Below are 20,205 nucleotides of genomic sequence, written 5' to 3'. Positions count from 1 at the left end.
TTCGTCAGAATGCACTCCCAGGACTTCTACTTCAATAACAAATGTTGGTTTGGTTCAAAATAATCCATAGTTATGTTCAAATATCCTCTGTTTTGTTCGTGCGTTCAAGACACTATCCGAATGGTAAAGAAGGGTGACGCGCACGACGCATTTCGTGACAAAACATTTCTAAATATTCCATTACCGTACTTTCGAAGCATGTCAACCGCTGTTTAAAATCAATTTTTATGCAATTTTTCTCGTAAAAAAGCGATAATATTCCGACCGGGAAAGCGTGTTTAGGTTCAAAGACGAAAGAAAATAAAAACATGGGGTCAACTCGTGCACGCGCCTCAGCCCATTGTCCTCTGATAGAGCACTTGCCAAAAGCGCTAATGTTTTTCAGCCAGTGGCTGGAATTACATCATTCAGCTTTTTCCCGCCTTCTGAGAGCCTATGGGAGCCGTAGGAAGTGTCACGTTACAGCAAAGACCCTCAGTCTTCAATAAACAGAGTCAAGAAGCTCAAGGAATGGTCAGAGAGGGCACTTCCTGTACAGAATCGTCTCAATGTTTTTGCCTGCCATATGAGTTCTGTTATACTCACAGACACCATTCAAACAGTTTTAGAAACTTTAGGGTGTTTTCTATCCAAAGCCAATAATTATATGCATATTCTAGTTTCTGGGCAGTAGTAATAACCAGATTAAATCGGGTACGTTTTTTATCCGGCCGTGTAAATACTGCCCCCTACCCCCAACAGGTTAAACTAGTAGTAGTACAACGGATAATAAAAATAACTGCCGCACATTCTTATGAACTTATGTCACCCAGCTGTACTCCTTACCGTAGACACTTGTTTTCCAGGGGACAGTCACAGAGTTCCTTGGCGTGGTGCAGACAGACGAGACGCTCTGGGCTGCAGGGACACGTCAGAGCCGACAGGAAACATGTGGTCTTACACTTCTGACACTGACGCTCGTCATCAGGGACCAGCTCAAACACCTCCTGCTCCGAGGACAGCACGCCCTGCAGTCACGGAGGGAAATCGCAATCAGAAAACAATCCACTTCAACTAGAGTGGGAGGACGTATGTGAAATTACATAATTGATTCACTTTTGGGATGTTAATTTGAAACATATCTTTGGGATTGTGTGATGTCAACATTGTTGGATAGTGTATCAACATAATGTATTCCCAAGTAAACCCCACCTGCATTACTTCACCCTCTCTGTCCGTCCTGTAAAGTTTTCCTAAAGTGGCAAAAAGTTGTTCATATAGAAATCCCCCTGGGCCCTGTCCCTCACCATCTCCTGCACGGACTTTCTGAGCCGTGTCTCTTCCTCCATCATCTCTCCCATCTCTCTGAAGACTGCAGCAGCCAGCTCCACGTCCAGGCTCTCGGGGTCGGCAGCCATCTTACACAGCAGCTCCTCATGGGAGAAGACACAGTAGCGGTGGAGCCGCCGGTAGTGGGCCACACACTGACGACCCATCGGGAGCTGGAAGGGAACAGGGACACACAGACAGACAGAGAGACAGACAGACAGAGAGAGAGAAGAGTGACAGAATGTCAAAAGTCTTTAATCGATTCCTTGGATCTTTTCTCCTAGCCTCCTCAACATATCATGGGGAAGCAAAGAGAACATTGGAGGGGGAATATCTAAAATGAGAGTTTCACCAAGACAACATTGCGGACAGTAAGAAGGGTATAAAATACTTGACTTAAGCTCCCAACTAGGCTTGGGCGGTATACCGAGGTATTTGGAAATAGCAACGGGATGGTTTTACAATACCATCAATATCGTTGAAACGATTTATTTTATCAAATTTAAAATTTGAAGTTACTTCAATAAATACCTGCAGTCAACTTGCGCAATATGTTAGGAGATAAAGAAGGTTGCGCTCTTCCATTTCACAAAATAACTTTTCATCATGAAGCGTAACGGTAGTCCCCAGTCACGTTGTGTTTGTTTGCCTTGTGCAGCATGCACCAGGTGATCTAGTTACAGCATAGAATTCACGACTTAATGTTTGCCAGCTAGATATCATAACTAAGTTAACTGTCTAGAATGTGCTAAAAGATCTGCAGTTGTGCATATGGTTTGCTAATTTAGTAGCTAGTTGGCTAAGTGGTTAGCTTCTTACAAGATCAAGCATTCACTTAGTAACAGCAGAGAATCCCCTCCTGGATCAAAAGCCTTGCTGTCTAAGATTTGTTTTTTTGCTTTTTGTTTTTGTTAGCATTGCTAACCTTCAGGTTAAAGAGAATCAGTTGGGTTTGAAAACAGTCCTGGTATTACCGAATTTCCCAGTATGACAAGGTCGGTATGAAGGTATGATAATCTTGATACAGCGCAAACCAACTTCCAATTCAACATTCTGGTAATATTTGTTAACACTCAAACACATGCTAAAACTTTAAACTCACCCAGTCTGCGGTACAGAAATTGACAGCCTCAGCAAAGTTATATCCCTGGTTGAAGCCACTGTGGTAGGCTCTGGGAAAGGTCACCACAAACTCCCCTGCACACTGGTTGGTCCGGAAAACCTGAGTGGTACAAACACACACCAGTAAGACACAATGGAGACTTGGTCTCGTAAAAGCAGTGGTGGTAAAAGTGCCCGATTGTCATATTTGAGCAAAAGTAAACATACCCAATAGAAAATGACTCAAGTAAAAGTATTTGGTTTTACATATACTCAAATATCAAAAGTGTAACTGCAAAAATATACTTAAGTATCTAGAGTTAAAGTAAAAGTATAAATCATTTCAAATTTCTTATATTAAGCAAAACAGACAGCACAGTTTTTTTTTTTTTTATAAATATGGACAGCCAGGGGCACACTCCAACACGCAGACATAATTTACAAAATTAAGCATTTGTGTTTAGTGAGTCTGCCAGATCAGAGGCAGTAGGGATGTTCGCTTGATAAGTGAGTGAATTGGACCCTTTTCCTGTCCTGCTAAGCAAAAATGTAAGAAGTACTTTTGGGTGTCAGGGAAAATGTATGGAGTAAAAAGTAAACGATTTTCAAAAGTAGTCCAAAATACGAATAGTAAAGTACAGATAACCTAAAAAAACGACTTAAGTAGCACTATGAAGTATTTTTACTTAGGTACTTCACACCACTGTGTAAAAAGGGGCAAGGGGCAGTATGATTCAAGCATCCAGGATCAGATCCCCACCCCTGTCCATATAAACGTATTCATTGTGATCCAACAGGCAAAACTGTTCCTAGATCAACAGTTGTATTTTGAATCACTTGAAACATACAGCCACTGATGAAAACACACTACATACAGGCACGCCGTGCTCCATGAGGACATTGGGATTCATGATGGTGACAAGCTGGTGCAGCAGGTCAGGCTGAGAGTCAAACAGCTCTGGGGCCAGCTTCTTCATCACTGACTCCAGCTGCTCTGCCGCGTGGGCCGGGACACCATACCACGTCTTAGGCTCCCCCCTAGAGAGAGCGAGAGCGAGAGACAAATCCAGAATTGATTAAAAACATCAAGGGACAGGACATCATAATCCTACTGGAAACATGGTGTCGTGGAGAGATAGATACTCAATGTCCCTCAGGCTATAGAGAAAGTTTACTACCATCAATCAAACATAAAACTGTTGAAACGGGGCTAAGACTCAGGTGGAATCATCATTTGGCATAAGCAGCACTGAATGAAATGAAAAAAATGGTACTAATCACATTTGGCTAAAACTTAACAAAGGTACAATCTATTGTGACAATGATGTATACATATGTGCAGCTTATGCTCCTCCTTCAGATTCATCATATTATGATGATCAGTTTTTGACAATCTCCATACAGAAATCATTACATTTCAGGCAGAGGGTAAAGTGCTTCTTTGTGGAGATTCCAATGCAAGAACAAGTTTGAGAAAACCAAAGAAATGCACCATCAGAAACAAAAAACAAAATGTTTCTGAAAAATGGTTTGATAAGGAATGTAAAACAATTACAAAACACCTAAGACAAATGTCAAATGAAAAACATAAGCAGCAAAACAACCCAGAGCTACGCTATGAATACTTTGAAACTCTGAAACAGCATAAACATACACTGAAATGCAAGAAATTGAATTATACCAATAAGACACTTGAAAACGCAATTGACCAAAATCACTTCTGGGACATGTGGAACCATACGCACGACAAAGCCACAAGAATAGCCATACAAGATGAAGGAATTTGGAAAACGTATTTTGATAATCTATACAAAAACACTTACAACAGAACCAATTAGAAATTAAATAAAAATTGAACATCCTTGAATCAGTCATTAAAAACAACCCAAATCCATTAGATTACTCAACAACAACTAAATGAAAAGCTCAAATCTATAAAATCAAAGAAGGCTTGTGGTCTAGATATCAGAAATCAAATGCTGAAAAACAGCACACCTGAGTTGCAAAATGCTGTGCTTAAATCGTTCAACATGGTTTTACTTCTGGCTGCTTCCCTGATGTCTGGAACCAGGGGCTCATCTCCCATATCCACAAAAGTGGAGACAAATCATTAGAGGAATTTGCGTAAACAGCAACTTGGGAAAGGTTTTCTGTAGCATTTTGAATTCAAGAATTCAAACCTTTCTTCAAGAAAAAAATGTAATAAGCAAATGTCAAATTGTCTTTCTCCCTAACCATCGCACTACTGACCATATATACACACACACACACCTTACACACACTAATTAATAAACACGTCCACCAAAAAAAAAAAAAAAAAGTGCAAAATCTTTGCTTGCTTTATTGACTTTAAAAAAAGCATTTGATTATATTTGGCACGAAGGACTATTCTACAAAATTCTCCAAAGTGGGCTTGGTGGTAAGGTGTATGACTTAATAAAATGTATGTAAACAGAAAACAAGTGTGCAATAAAAATCAAAAACCAAAAGAACAGAATTATTTTCACAACGTCGAGGTGTGAGACAATGCTGCAGTTTGAGTCCAAATCTTTTCAACATTTATATCAATGAATTAGCAGACATGTTGGAACATTCTCCAGCCCCAGGACTCACACCATTTGACACAGAGGTAAAATACCTGCTATATGCATATGACATGGTATTTCTATCACCAACGAAAGATGGTCTTCAACAGAACCTTAACATTCTAGAGCAATATTGCCATAATTGGGCCCTGGCGGTACATTTCCAAAAATCGTGATTCTCCCCCCCCCCCCAAAAAAAAACTGATGTCAGAAACACAAATATAAATTCACCCTGAACACCACCATAACTGAACACACTAAAAATTACACCAACCTTGGACTGACCATATCTGCGTCGTGAAACTTTAATACAGCAGTGAATGCACTCAAAGAAAAAGCCTGCAGAGCATTGTATGCAATAAAAATGAAATAATTAAAAATGGAAATCCAAATCCTAATTAGAATTTGGCCATAATATTTGACAGCGTAATCCTACCAATAGCTCTTTACGGAAGTAAGGTTTGGGGGACACTCAATAAACTAGACTTCAAAATGTGGGACAAACATCCTATTGAAGCCCTAAATGCATAATTCTGTCGGAAAATTCTACAAGTCCATAGAAATACACCAACTAATGCATGTAGGGCAGAATTGGGCCGCTTTCCAGTGGTAATGAAAATACAGAAAAGATAATAACAATTTTGGCTACATCTAAATTCAAGTCCAAATTCAAGTCTGCAATTTAAAGCACTTCAAGCCCAGGAGCTGAGCCCAGAAACGAGCGCTCTCAGTCAGCTGGTGTTGGACATAACCAACCAAGCTGACACCAGCACTGCTTCAAAAGAATGAATTCCAATAAACAAAATCATGAACCAATCAAAGGACTCATATTTACAACATTGGAAAAACTAAACAAAATCCCAAAGCCGACTAAATTGCTATCTGACCCTAAACAGAGAATATGAATTGGCTGATTATCTCTATTCTGTCAGAGATACGAAGCAGAGAGGAGCGTGTATGTGGTCACTGCACGACAGGGGAACTAGAGACAGAGATGCACTTTCTCCTTTACTGTGATAAATATTCCTCACAAAGAGATTCCTTATTCACAGAAATGACTACATTTATTCCAAATTTTAACTTATTTAAACCCAGAGGAAAAACTAAAAATACTCATAGGCGAAGGAGCAATGGCTTCTCTTGCAGCCAAATATGTATTTGCCTGCCATAGCCTGAGGGACACTGAATAATAACATCTGCATAGTAAGCAGTAACTTATTATTACTATTATTGTTATTACTATTATTGTTGTTTATCATTCCAAATAGTAGTGGTATGGGTAGTAATGGTAATGATAGCAGTTTAGTGATGGTGGTGGTAGTAGTAGTAGTAATGACGATGGTAGTTGTAGTACTGATGTAATGGTGAAGATGACCGTTATTTAGTTATAAGTTAGTTATAGTTTCATTTTCCATATTTCCATTTTTATATTTAGTACATTTCTACTATTGACTGTTACCATTATATTATAATTTTTGTATTTAATTTTTTTATTATTATTTACTACCATTTTATATTATTATTCTTTATAATTTTATTACAATGTATATTGTATACATTGTTGCTTTGGCAATATTGACAATGTTTTTCATGCCAATAAAGCAGCTTGAATTTTAATTTGAGAGAGCGACAGAGCGAGAGGCACACAGAGAGAGAGACAGAAGACAGTCAGACGAATGAAGATGGGGAGTACAATTGTATCTACGACCCATTGCAACATTGTATATGGTTTACATTGTTTTGTACATGTGTTTGTTGGTCTCTTCCCACTGAGGACTGTGTTAGACATTTTATTTATGTCCTTTGGACTAAAATAAACAGTATTACTCAATAATTGGGCAAGTGGTCGATTTAGGACAAGGCATTTCTGTTTGTTACTTTACCAGTGCAGGAAGTTGATGGAGTAGCTCCAGTGGTCCTCGATGTGCCAGCAGAATGAGGAGAAGCACATGCCCACGTAGAGCCAGGGCACCTTCATGCCAGAGATATCCACGTTTATGTGGGTAAGGACCGACTGCTCCAAAACTGGCATGTTGTTCAGGTTCCAGCCTGAGTTGGCGTACTCCTACAGAAGAACAAGACAGAGGTGATGGAAGTTACTTACTGGTCATAAGTAACATAAAAGCCATTAAGGGCGTGGATTTCATACCGTAGCTCTTTCTCAATCTTAGCACGATTCCTTGTGTCCCTCTCTCTACTCCATAAAAGGAATTAGAGGACAAGGACCGAATGTAGGAACAACGGATCTTCACCTCCAATGCGTTTTGAAAAGGCGGCGAAAGACTAACGAGAAAGAGCCTGGGTCCTTTGTCCAAGTTGGTGCAGTTACCTCTTGGTCTCCCAGTAGCCGTCTCTTGCCGTCCCTGACGGGGAAGCCACTGCCCACCTCCTTAGAGCTGATGTCAGCGCCATACTCCACAATGACATCCTCCTCGATGGAGCTCACCAGACGCCAGAACTCCTTCTCCACCAGCTCTGTAGGCACCATCTGGGGGTGCAGAGAAAAGAGAATACAAACACATGCATTGTTTACATGTTATTGGGCATTAGTGGGAGAGAAAGTTTAGATGTTCAACTTCAAAACAGCATGAACGATGAAAACCTCTCCCAAAGAAAGTGGGTTGACTGCATCGGACTTGATTTTGAGATACAGACCTAACCTGAACATATGTATTCCAAAAGCATAGTTTATTTTTTTGATTCTTGCCTATAACTCAAGGTGACCGTTTGATTTTGATACATACGTGCACGGGCATGTTGAAGTAGTCTGACTTGAAGTGGTCAGCCATCTCTCCAAAGCTCTGGAGGGTGTACTCCCTCACGGCTTGCTCAAAGCCAAATGCCTCCCGCGGCTTACTGCACTCCTGTAGGGTGAAACGGGGTGAGACAGCCAGTGAGAAAACATCACCCCATCCCATAGTCCTCAACATGATTTATGTACAGAACCAATCAAAAGTTTGGACACATACTCATTCAAGAGTTTCTTTATTTTTACTATTTTCTACATTGTAGAATAATAGTGAAGACATCAAAACTATGAAATAAACATGGAATCAGGTAGTATGCAAAAAAAGTGTTAAACAAATCAAAATATATTGTATATTTGAGATTCTTCACCCGTCGCTTTGATGACAGCTTTGCACACTCTTGGCATGCTCTCAATCAGCTTCACCTGGAATGATTTTCCAACAGTCTTGAAGGAATTCCCACATATGCTGAGTACTCGTTGGCTGCTTTTCCTTCACTGTGGTCCAACTCATCCCAAACCATCTCAATTGGGTTGAGGTCAGGTGATTGTGGAGGCCAGGTCATCTGATGCAGCACTCCATCACTCTCCCGCTTGGACAAATATTCCTTACACAGCCTGGAGGTGTTGGGTCATAGAACTGTTGAATAACAAATGACAGTCCTACTAAGCGCAAACCAGATGGGATGGCGTATCGCTGCAGAATGCTGTGGTAGCCATGCTGGGTAAGTGTGCCTTGAATTCTAAATAAATCACAGACAGTGTCACCAACAAAGCACTCCCACACCATCACACATCCTCCTTCACGGTGAGAACCACACATGCAGAGATCATCCAATCACCTACTCTGCGTCTCACAAAGACACAGCGGTTGGAACCAAAAATCTCAATTTGGACTCATCAGAAACAAGGATAAAGTTCCACCTGTCAAACGTCCATTGCGCATGTTTGTTGGCCCAAGCAAGTCTTCTTATTGGTGTCCTTTATTAGTGGTTTCTTTGCAGCAATTTGACCATGAAGGCCTGATTCATGCAGTCTCCTCTGAACAGCTTATGTTGAGATGTGTCTGTTACCTGAACTCTGTGAAGCATTTATATGGGCTGCAATCTGAGGTGCAGTTAACTGTAATGAACGTATGCTCTGCAGCAGAGGTAATTGTGGGTCTTCCTTCCCTGTGGCGGTCTTAATGAGAGCCAGTTTCATCATAGCGCTTTTTGGTTTTTGCGACTGCATCTGAAGAAACGTTCAAAGTTCTTGAAATTGTCCGCATTGACTGACCTTCATGTCTTAAAGTAATGATGGACTGTCATTTCTCTTTGCTTATTTGAGCTGTTCTTGTCATATTATGGACTAGGTATTTTACCAAATAGGGCTATATTCTGTATACCACCCCTACCTTGTCACAACACAACTGATTGGGTCAAACGCATTAAGAAGGAAATCAATTCCACAAATTAACTTTTAACAAGGCACACCTGTTAATTGAAATGTATTGCAGATGACTACCTCATGAAGCTGGTTGAGAGAACGCCAAGAGTGTGCAAAGCTGTCATCAAGGCAAAGGGTGGCTACTTTAAAGAACCACAAATATAAAATATATTTGGATTTGTTTAACACTTTTTTGATCTCTATTAGTCTTATTTCATAGTTTGTCTTCACTATTATTCTACAATGTTGAAAATAGTGAAAATTAAAAACCCTTGAATGAGAAGGTATGTCCAAACTTTAGACTGGTTCTGTATATCAGTCCTTCACTTCCATATCATCACAGCTTGACAAACACTACAACCTAATCATACGGAGAAAAAATTGTAACACGCTGTAGGCAGGTGTGAACTGTATCCATGTTTTTTTTCTTGTTGTAATTCTCCTTGTGATTTACATTTTTGTATGTATTTATGCACTAAATATGGTGATGTTGTGCTGTTTGTGATGAAAGATACATTTTCCGAAAGGGACACAATAAAGAAATTATTATAACTCAAACAACTTCTGCAAAAACCTTCCATCAAGTTAGCTGTCATGTATGTTTCTCAAGTGAGGAATCGGCTTCGGATTGGGTAGTGGAAGAGTCACCAGAGTTCCATACCTCAGCGACACACTTGGGGCATCGCCAGTCCCCCTTGGGGACATCCTGTAGGGGCGGAATCAGACAGAAGGTGTGGTAGCTATCATCACAGCCGTCACACAGCAGGAGGCGATCCTCCTCGTCGCCTCGCCCACACATCAGGCACATGTACAGGTCAATCTGGGGGATCTAGAACAGGACAATAAACCAGAACAATAAATCAGTCAAATGATTACATTCAAAAAGTGGTCCATGTAGCTAAAAACATGTTTGGCGCCATTGTCCACTAGTGATTAATTTGTGAGTGAGTAGAACAATAGACAGAGAAGAAAAGTGGAAATCAACACACTTACAAAACTTGAGATTATAGAATAATAGACAGACACAGATGAGGAAGTTAACTGGTGACACTCACAAAGTTGACCTCCAGGGTCTCCTTGCGTGGTCGCATCTTAATGGCGAAGGCCTGGGCCTTCAGGTGACGCTGCTTTTTATTCAACCCATCGTCTTCTCATGTAACACAAGAGAGGAAATTGACATTACGCAACTTGTATTTCCCCCCCCAAAAAAAATATTGGGAAAAAAACGTTGCACACATATGCGCCAAAAACGTATGGTCCAAAACATTTAATGGGTATAGCAACCAACGTTTTGGCACGCAGTGCCTTCTTCAGGGTTACATGGCAAATGATTGAACCAGGTTATGTAAACAAACACTGCAATTAGTGCAGCCAATGAACACAGTGAAGGGAGTATCATAGTAATTGAGGTAATGAGGGACGAAAAAGTGGAACTCTTAAAAAAAAAAATAATATTTTACAGCATGCCAAGATGTAAATAATTGGCCAATGTATTCATCATCATCTTATGTCAACATGATTAGATATAATAGAAAAATCTTGGTCCACCGAGAGTAGTCTGTTCTTTCAACCAATCCATTGGTAGACATTTTAAAACAGTGTATTTTTACGTGTATAGACACACTGTGTTTGAATGAAATGCACATATGCACTGAGCTTCTCCGGTGCTATCAGGACACTGTTGAAATAATTAAAAGGACACACAAACGACTCAAGAGGAAGCCCAATGGCCACGCTGCGTTAAAGAAAATTAGTGTGAGAGCGCCTGTGTGACTGGCACATGTTCTCTCTCCTCTCCCTGCTGCAGTGAGCAGGCACTACAGCAAAGCAAGTGTTCATCGTTCTGCCAGTGCTGAAGCTGCAACATAAGTATAGCCGTTTAATTTCTTACTTGTTCCTCTGACTGAAAAGTTCTGTTACCGAAATTGTTTAGGATAACAATTCCCTCTCTATTCCATCAACCCCTGCTCTGTTTACACAATGCATTGCATCCACATGACCAATAGACCTGACCTATAGACTATCATAATCACATCAACAAATTGGTTAAAAACTCCCAACACCGTGACAGCAAAATGAATGTGGAGGACGTGAAAAACAAACTTGAAAACGGGGGAATGTTTACTGGTTGCTCAGGAGGGAAAGTCAGATGTGTGGAAGACATTTGAATTTGTTGTGGAAACTACTGGAGATCCAGATAAAAGGAGGGTATAGGAGCAAGTGCTGCATGAGTATTGTGTCAAACAGGTGCTGTTAGATTACAATATAATTGTTCTACCCGTTTGGAACGCTGTAAACACTAAATAAATTAAATCATACCAGAGTCTTAAAACAATTATTTTTGTAAACCTTTATTACAGCATAGCAAAGATTTAAAACAGCCGCATTTGTGAAATTGCTTTACCCAACATATTGTGGTAGCGTGAGGCTAGGTGCTCACAGAAATCAGTAGGCCATTAAACAAAACACTCAACAGGCAACAGAAGCAGGATCTGTCTTATTTCTGTAGATATATATGGATGATTTAAAAAACAAGGCACGTTTAACAGTTATGCTATTGATTATAGGCCTAATTAAGTTGGAGTTTCCTCTTGCCTCAATTTTCAGTCAATTAGAGCAAAAAGTGTTTTCTCGTCTCTTCACTCCGCTGCTGCCTCCACCTCTTAGTTCACAACACCAATATGCTGGTTAACTTTGCTATTATGCACATAGCAACATATAGGGAAAGTCTGGGCTCTGACTGGGCCACTCAAGGACATTGAGACTTGTCCCAAAGCCACTCCTGCGTTGTCTTGGCTGTGTGCTTAGGGTCACTGTCCCGTTGGAAGGTGAAACTTAGTCCGAGTCTGAGGTCCTGTGCTCTCTGGAGCAGGTTAAGAAACTCTGTACTTGTCTCTGTTCAGCTTTCCCTCGATCCTGACTAGTCACCCAGTCCCTGCCGCTTAAAAATATCCCCTATGCATGATGCTGCCACCACGCTTCACCTTAGGGATGGTATTGGCTAGGCGATGAGCGGTGCCTGGTTTCCTCCAGACGTGACGCTTGGCATTCAAGCCAGAGTTCAATCTTGGTTTCATCAGACTAGAGAATCTTGTTCCTCATGGTCTGAGAGTCCTTTAGGTGCCTTTTGGCAAACTCCAAGCGGGCTGTCATGTGCCTTTTACTGAGGAGTAGCTTCTGTCTGACCACTCTACCATAAAGGCCTGATTGGTGGAGTGCTGCAGAGATGGTTGTCCTTCTGGAAGGTTCTCCCATCTCCACAGAGGAACTCTGGAGCTCTATCAGAGTGACCATCAGGTTCTTTGTCACCTCCCCGTCCAAGGCCCTTCACCGATTACTCAGGTTTGGCCAAGCGGCCAGGTCTAGGAAGAATCTTGGTTGTTACAAACTTCCTCCATTTAAGAATAATGGAGGCCACTGTGTTCTTGGGGATCTTCAATGCTGCAGAATTGTTTTGGCACCCTTCCCCAGATTTGTGCCTCGACACAATCCTGTCTCAGAGCTCCACAGACAATTCCTTTGACCAGTGGTGTTAAGTACTGAAGTAGAAATACTTTAATGTTAAAAGTACTACTGAAGTAGTTTTTGGGGTATCTGTACTTTATATTTTTGACTACTTTTACTTCACTACATCCCTAAAGAAAATGTACTTTTTACTTAGATTTTCCCTGACACCCAAAAGTACTCGTTACATTTGGAATGCTTAGCAGGACAGGAAAATAGTCCAAATCACACACATATCAAGAGAACCTCCCTGGTCATCCCTACTGCCTCTGATATGTCAGACTCACTAAACACAAATGCTTTGTTTGTAAATGGGTGTTGGAGTGTGCTCCTGGTTATCCGTAAATTAAAACTTAAAGTGCTGTCTGGGTTGCTTAATATAAAGAATGACATTTTTTATGCTTTTACTTTTCATACTTAAGTATATTTTAGCCAATTACATTTACTTCTGATACTTAAGTACATTTAAAAACATACACTTTTAAACTTTTACTCAAGTCGTATTTTACTGGATAACTTACCTTTTTTTAAAAGAAAAATGACTCAAGTAAAAGTGTATCTTTCCTTTTACTCAAGTATGACAATTAGGTACTTTTTCAACCACTGCAATTGATCTCATAATTGGTTTTTGCTCTGACATGCACCATCAACTGTGGGCCTTATACAGACCGGTGTGTGCCTTTCCAGATATTGTCCAATCAATTAAATTTACCACAGGTGGACTCCAATCAAGTTTTAGAAACATCTCAAGGATGATCAATGGAAACAGGAGCTCAATGTCAAGTCTCATTGCAAAGGGTCTGAATACTTATGTAAATAATGCATGTTTGTAACATTTTAATAAATAAGCAAACATTTCTAAAAACCTGTTTTCGCTTTGTCATTATGGGGTATTATTTTTACATTTCATCAATGTATTTTTTTCCCATACATTTTTTAATAAGGCTGAAACGTAACAAAATGTGGAAAAAGTGAAGGGTCTGAATACTTTCCAAATGCACTGTATAGTGCCATTATTTTACATTACATTTTAGTCATTTAGCAGACGCTCTTATCCAGAGCGACTTACAGTAGTGAATACATACATTTCATTTCATGCATTTTGTACTGGCCCCCCGTGGGAATCGAACCCACAACCCTGGCGTTGCACACACCATGCTCTACCAACTGAGCCACAGGGAAGACCATGCGGAAGACACATTTCAGTTGAAGGTATTCAGTTGTACAACTGACTAGGTATCCCCTTTCCCGTTCCAGCATTGGGGAACATCCGGCGCCTCGTTGTGCACGTTGCATCTATTTCTATGGGCACAAGCACTGTTCATGACACAAACTGTTCACACCCCTCTTGTTGGTGGAGAGAATTATCTTTCCTACATACTTTATATCTGGTTTAAGTTTATACTGAAAGCATTTTAACATTCCGAAAATGTATTTACAAATTATTCAAAAAATAATAAATAAAAAGTTTGGACTAAAGCGTCCTGAAAAAATGTTGAGGCGGATTTCCCAACAGTTTCAATAGTTGAAAAATCCCTGAACACATACTTGTCGTTGCAGCATCTGCTCGGAGTAAGTGAAGTCAAATAAATACTAGCTAAGTTCCTTACCAGCTGGTACAATCTCTAACCCAACCATCTTGGGAACACTGCCAAAGATATGCAGGGTCTTGGGCTCTTTGATTTCCCGCTAGGAGAGGAGACAAAAACATAATACAACATCAAGGAACGTTCCTGGGACAAGTCCAAATTGTCACCCTTTTCCCTATATAATGCACTACTACTGACCAGAGCATTATGCAGGCCCGGTCAAAAGTAGTGTAATATATAGGGAATAGGGTGCTATTTCAGATGCAGAGTCCTGGAGAGATGTCCTGGAGAGTTAGATCCTGTTGGAATGACAAACATCAGCCACTGACCCCGTCGAGAGTTCCACTGACTGCAACTGAGGAATCTAGGACATGAAGGGGCAGAAGCTGGGTCGCTGTTCAATTAAAAGGTAGCCAACAAAAGTAATGTGATATTGGGCTTGGATAATCAATGAATCCATGGTGATACCTCTGTAGGCTGTATATTGTATGTCATTTGGATGTCTTTATGCCAAAGTACACAAACAAAACTGTATTATATTTGTCACATGCGCCAAATACAACAGGTGTAGACCTTACAGTGAAATGCTTACTTACAAGCCCTTAACCAACAATGGTGTGAGAAGAAAATTAAGTAAAAAAAGAAAATAGATAAGCAGAAAATAAAAGTAACAAATAATGAAAACAGCAGCAGTAATACAGTAAGTTAACTCTGGACTACCTCTAGCAGTGTTTCCGTTAACTGGTAGTAGCCGGCTTCTGGCAGATAAAGGTTTTTTTAAACGCTGATAAATAAAATTGCCGCTGGCAAATTCTGGGAGAATAAGAAAAAATCCCATTGCGAAATAGTGCTTATCGGTCTATAGGTTAATTTGCATACTGTTGTGGAATTAAATTGGCACGTGTACAGTATATTCGTTACGTATCTTATTCATCACACACGTACAGATACAGAGCCTTTGAGCAGAAAATCTGTCAAGACAGCACGGGAGCTGCTGCTTCAGTATCTCAAACAGCAAATGCATAGGCAACGGTAGACAGGTTTCATCAGCGCATCACACACACCACTTTGCAATGAGCTTGAGACAGTATGCATTTTGAAAACATATACTTAATTGTTTGAAACCTGAACGTTTTAATACGAGGCACGTCTTACCTTGCTTAAAAGTAGTCGAGCAAAAATCTGACCATATCCACAAAGGCAATTATTTTATATCACTTTTCTTTCATTGTCCAGTAGCCAAAGGCACAATCATATTAGATCTGTTCTCTTTCTACATTTCCATCTCTGTCACATGAAACCACTCGCATGTGCCCTTTTGACAGCCGTGTTCTCTCACCAATTGCATTATGGAACAAACATTTGCGTGTAGCCTACTACACATTGCTGCGCTTATGTGAAAATATTGTTTGTAATGTGAAGAAATAGTTTATCAACATTAAGCTACATTTTCTAACCTGTTGCATCAGACTAATTGCTTTTGAAAGTTTTCTATGTAACCTAGACCTACTGGTTCTATTGCCCCAAAGTCAGTTTGGATAGGCCATTTCTTTCTCGACAAGCTGACCAATAGAATAGGTAAACTTTTCTACTAAGGGGATATCAGTTTGACAGAAGCTAGTAATTTTGCTATTCGTTACGCATCTTGTTGGCTAAGGAAAAGTAAATATGGACAGTTATTCTAACAACTTCAAAGTGCACATCAGAACACCATACGGGCTCTGACGCTCGTCGGTTGTGGCAGGGCTTGAAAACTATTACAGACTACAAAAAGAAAGCCTGCCGCGAGCTGCCCAGTGACGTGAGCCTACCAGACGAGCTAAATGCCTTTCATGCTCGCGTCGAGGCAAGCAACACTGAAGCATGCATGAGAGCACCAGCCGTTCCGGGCGACTGTGATCACGCTCTCGGTTGTCGATGTGAGCAAGACCTTAAAAACAGGTCAACATTCACAAAGCAGCGAGACTAGACGAATTACCAGGATGTGAAGTCCAACTGGCAAGTGTCTTCACTGAAATGTTCAACCCCTCCCTGACCGAGTCTGCAATACCTACATGTATCAAGCAGACCACCATAATCCCTATGCCCAAGGAAGCGAAGGAAACCTGCCTAAATGATTACTGCCCCGAAGCAATCGTCGGTAGCCATGAGGTGCTTTGAAAGGCTGGTCATGGATCACAACACCATCATCCTAGAAACCCTAGACCGACTCCACACTGACCTTTCCCACCTGGACAAAAGGAACACCTATGTGAGAACGCTGTTCATTGACTACAGCTCAGCGTTCAAAGCTCATCACTAAGCTAAGGACCCTGGGACTAAACACCTCCCCCCGCAACTGGATCCTGGACTTCCTGACGGCCACCCCTAGGTGGTAAGGGAAGGCAACAACAAAAATGCCATGCTGATCCTCAACACTGGGGCCCCCCCTCAGAGGTGCGTGCTTAGTACCCTCCTGTACTCCCTGTTCACCCACAACTGCGTGGCCAAACACGACTCCAACACCATCATTACGTTTGCTGACGACAACAGTGGGAGGCCTGATCACTGACAACAATGAGAGCCTATTGGAAGGAGGTCAGAGACCTGGCAGTGTGGTGCCAGGACAACAACAACCTCTCCCTCAATGTGAGCAAACAAAGGAGCTGATCGTGGACTACAGGAAAAGGCTGGCCGAACAGGCTTACATTAACGGGGCTGTAGTGGAGCGGGTTAAGAGTTACAAGTTCCTTGGTGTCCACATCAACAAACTATCATTGTCCAAACAAGACAGTTGTGAAGAGGCACGACAACACCTTTTCCCCCTCCGGAGACTGAAAAGATATGGCATGGGTCCCCAGATCATCAGAAGGTTCTACAGCTGCACCAATGAGAACATCCTGACCAGTTGCATCACCGCCAGGTATGGCAACTGCACAGCATCTGACTAAGGCGCTACAGAGGGTAGTGCGTACGACCCAGTACATCGCTGGGGACAAGCTTCCTACCATCCAGGACCTATATACTAGGCGGTGTCAGAGGAAGGCCCAAAACAATTGTCTAAGACTCCAGTCACCCAAGTCAGACTGTTCTCTCTGCTACCGCACAAAAAGTGGTAACAGACCGCCAAGTCTGGGATCAAAAAGCTCCTTAAAAACAGTTTCTACCCCCAAGCCATAAGACTGCTGAACAATTAACCAAATGGCCACCCAAAAGATTTACATTGACACTCTCCCCTTTGTTTTTACACTGCTGCTAGTCGCTGTTTATTATGTATGCTTAGTCACTTTACCCCTTACCTACATGTACCCCCGCACATTGACTCGGTACCAGTAGCCCCTTTATATAGCCTCTTTATTGTTACTTTTACTATATTTTCTTAACTCTATTTATTGAACTGCATTGTTGGTTAAGGGCTTGTAAGTAAGAATGTCATGGTAAGGTCTACACCTGTTGTATTCGGAGCATGTGACAAATAAAATTTGATTTGATTGAAGGACCACACAATCGTTGCATCCTCGACTTCCATGTTCTGTTAATATGACGTGCCATAATACAAATGTGATTTCCTTCATTCTGAGCATCGTGGGTGCATACGCATATGGGTCCATACATTAGATCAGTATCTCAGTTAGTAGCATATAAAAACGACAACCTCCAACCTAATGTCCTACAGAACTTGTGATAAGAAATATGTTGTGCTGAATTCCACAAGAGGAAAAGTTAAAGATACTGTTTATTAACCATGCATGGTCACTTCAAATAAAAATTAAAAATAGGTAATTTTATTTGTCACATACACATGGTTAGCAGATAACGCGAGTGTGGCGAAATGCTTGCGCTTCTAGTTCCGACAGTGCAGTAATATCTAACAATTCCCCAACCACCACCAAATACACACATATCTAAAGAGGTGAATGAGAATATGTACATGTAAGTATATGGATGAGTGATGGCCGAGCGGCATAGGCAAGGTGCAATAGATGGTATAAAATACAGTATATACACTACCGTTCAAAAGTTAGGGGTCACTCAGAAATGTCCTTGTTTTTGAAAGAAAAGCTCATTTTTGTCCATTAAAATAACTTCATGATGACAGAAGTGAGTGCTACGGGGAGATAGTCATTAAGTTCAGTTACCTTTGCCTTCTTGGGTACAGGAACAATGGTAGCCATCTTGAATCATGTGGGGACAACAGACTGGGATAGGGAGGGATTGAGTATGTCCGTAAACTCACCAGCCAGCTGGTCTGCGCATGCTTTGAGGACGCGGCTAGGGATGCCATCTGGGCCAGCAGCCTTGTGAGGGTTAACACGTTTAAATGTTTTACTCACGTCAGCCACGAATAAGGAGAAGGGGCGGGGGGGCTGTACTATCCTCAAAGTGGGAAAAGGTGTTTAGTTTGTCTGGGAGCGTCACGTCGGTGTCCGTTGCGTGGCTGGATTTCTTTTTGTAGTCCGTGATTTCCTGCAGACCCTGCCACATACGTCTCGTGTCTGAGCCGTTGAATTGCGACTCCACCTTGTCCCTGTACTGGCATTTCGCTTGTTCGATTGCCTTGCGGAGGGAAGAGCTACACTGTTTATAGTCAGACATATTCCCAGACCTCTTTCCATGGTTAAATGTGGTGGATCGCGCTTTCAGTTTTGCGCAAATGCCGCCATTCATCCACGGTTTCTGGTTAGGGTAGGATTTAATGGTCACAGTGGGTATGACATCTCCAATGCACTTATTTATAAAAGCACACCGAGTCAGCGGTGTCCTCAATATTGTCCTCTGAGGCTGATCGGAACATATTCCAGTCCACGTGATCAAAACAACCTTGAAGCGTGGCTTCCGATTGGTCGGACTAGCGTTGAATGGTTCTTGTCACGGGTACAGTGGGGGAAAAAAGTATTTGATCCCCTGCTGATTTTGTACATTTGCCCACTGACAAAGAAATGATCAGTCTATAATTTTAATGGTTGGTTTATTTGAACAGTGAGAGACAGAATAACAGCAAAAAAATCCAGAAAAAAACGCATGTCAAAATTGTAATAAATTGATTTGCATTTTAATGAGGGAAATAAGTATTTGACCCCCTCTCAATCAGAAAGATTTCTGGATCCCAGGTGTCTTTTATACAGGTAACGAGCTGAGATTAGGAGCACACTCTTAAAGGGAGTGCTCCTAACCACAGCTTGTTACCTGTAAAAAAAAAAGACACCTGTCGACAGAAGCAATCAATCAATCAGATTCCAAACTCTCCACCATGGCCAAGACCAAAGAGCTCTCCAAGGATGTCAGGGACAAGATTGTAGACCTACACAAGGCTGGAATGGGCTACAAGACCATCGCCAAGCAGCTTGGTGAGAAGGTGACAACATTTGGTGCGATTATTCGCAGATGGAAGAAACACAAAAGAACTGTCAATCTCCCTCGGCCTGGGGCTCCATGCAAGATCTCACCTCGTGGAGTTGCAATGATCATGAGAACGGTGAGGAATCAGCCCAGAACTACACGGAAGGATCTTGCCAATGATCTCAAGGCAGCTGGGACCATACTCACCAAGAAAACAATTGGTAACGCACTACGCCGTGAAGGACTGAAATCCTGCAGCGCCCGCAAGGTCCCCCTGCTCAAGAATACATATACATGCCCGTCTAAAGTTTGCCAATGAACATCTGAATGACTCAGAGGACAACTGGTGAAAGTGTTGTGGTCAGATGAGACCAAAATGGAGCTCTTTGGCATCAACTCAACTCGCCGTGTTTGGAGGAGGAGGAATGCTGCCTATGACCCCAAGAACACCATCTCCACCGTCAAGCATGGAGGTGGAAACATTATGCTTTGGGGGTGTTTTCTGCTAAGGGGACAGGACAACTTCACCGCATGGACGGGGCCATGTACCGTCAAATCTTGGGTGAAAACCTCCTTCCCTCAGCCAGGGCATTAAAAATGGGTCGTGGATGGGCATTCCAGCATG

General features: G+C 41.6%; 1 protein-coding gene across 7 annotated transcripts in view; it reads right to left on the bottom strand.

Moving 5' to 3' along the window:
- The window catches only part of LOC106575952 (lysine-specific demethylase 5A), a 49,611-nt gene that overhangs the window by 22,343 nt on the left and 7,063 nt on the right, over positions 1 to 20,205 (bottom strand). For 4 of the 7 annotated variants that reach the window (XM_014152722.2, XM_014152718.2, XM_014152720.2 and 1 more), the window contains exons 6-15: positions 14,283 to 14,361; positions 10,224 to 10,318; positions 9,830 to 9,997; positions 7,739 to 7,858; positions 7,324 to 7,482; positions 6,878 to 7,059; positions 3,285 to 3,447; positions 2,411 to 2,530; positions 1,287 to 1,481; positions 826 to 1,007 (exon numbers count right to left, since the gene is read on the bottom strand). In XM_014152722.2, coding sequence (XP_014008197.1) covers positions 826 to 1,007; positions 1,287 to 1,481; positions 2,411 to 2,530; positions 3,285 to 3,447; positions 6,878 to 7,059; positions 7,324 to 7,482; positions 7,739 to 7,858; positions 9,830 to 9,997; positions 10,224 to 10,318; positions 14,283 to 14,361 — 1,463 coding nt within the window. The remainder of the gene's footprint in view (positions 1 to 825; positions 1,008 to 1,286; positions 1,482 to 2,410; positions 2,531 to 3,284; positions 3,448 to 6,877; positions 7,060 to 7,323; positions 7,483 to 7,738; positions 7,859 to 9,829; positions 9,998 to 10,223; positions 10,319 to 14,282; positions 14,362 to 20,205) is intronic. The other 3 variants (XM_014152719.2, XM_014152721.2, XM_045699669.1) reach the window with 1 other exon arrangement.

Source organism: Salmo salar, chromosome ssa17 (genome assembly GCF_905237065.1).
Source record: "Salmo salar chromosome ssa17, Ssal_v3.1, whole genome shotgun sequence".
NCBI classification, from domain to species: Eukaryota; Metazoa; Chordata; class Actinopteri; order Salmoniformes; family Salmonidae; genus Salmo; species Salmo salar.
This window is presented reverse-complemented; position numbering and strand designations above follow the sequence as displayed.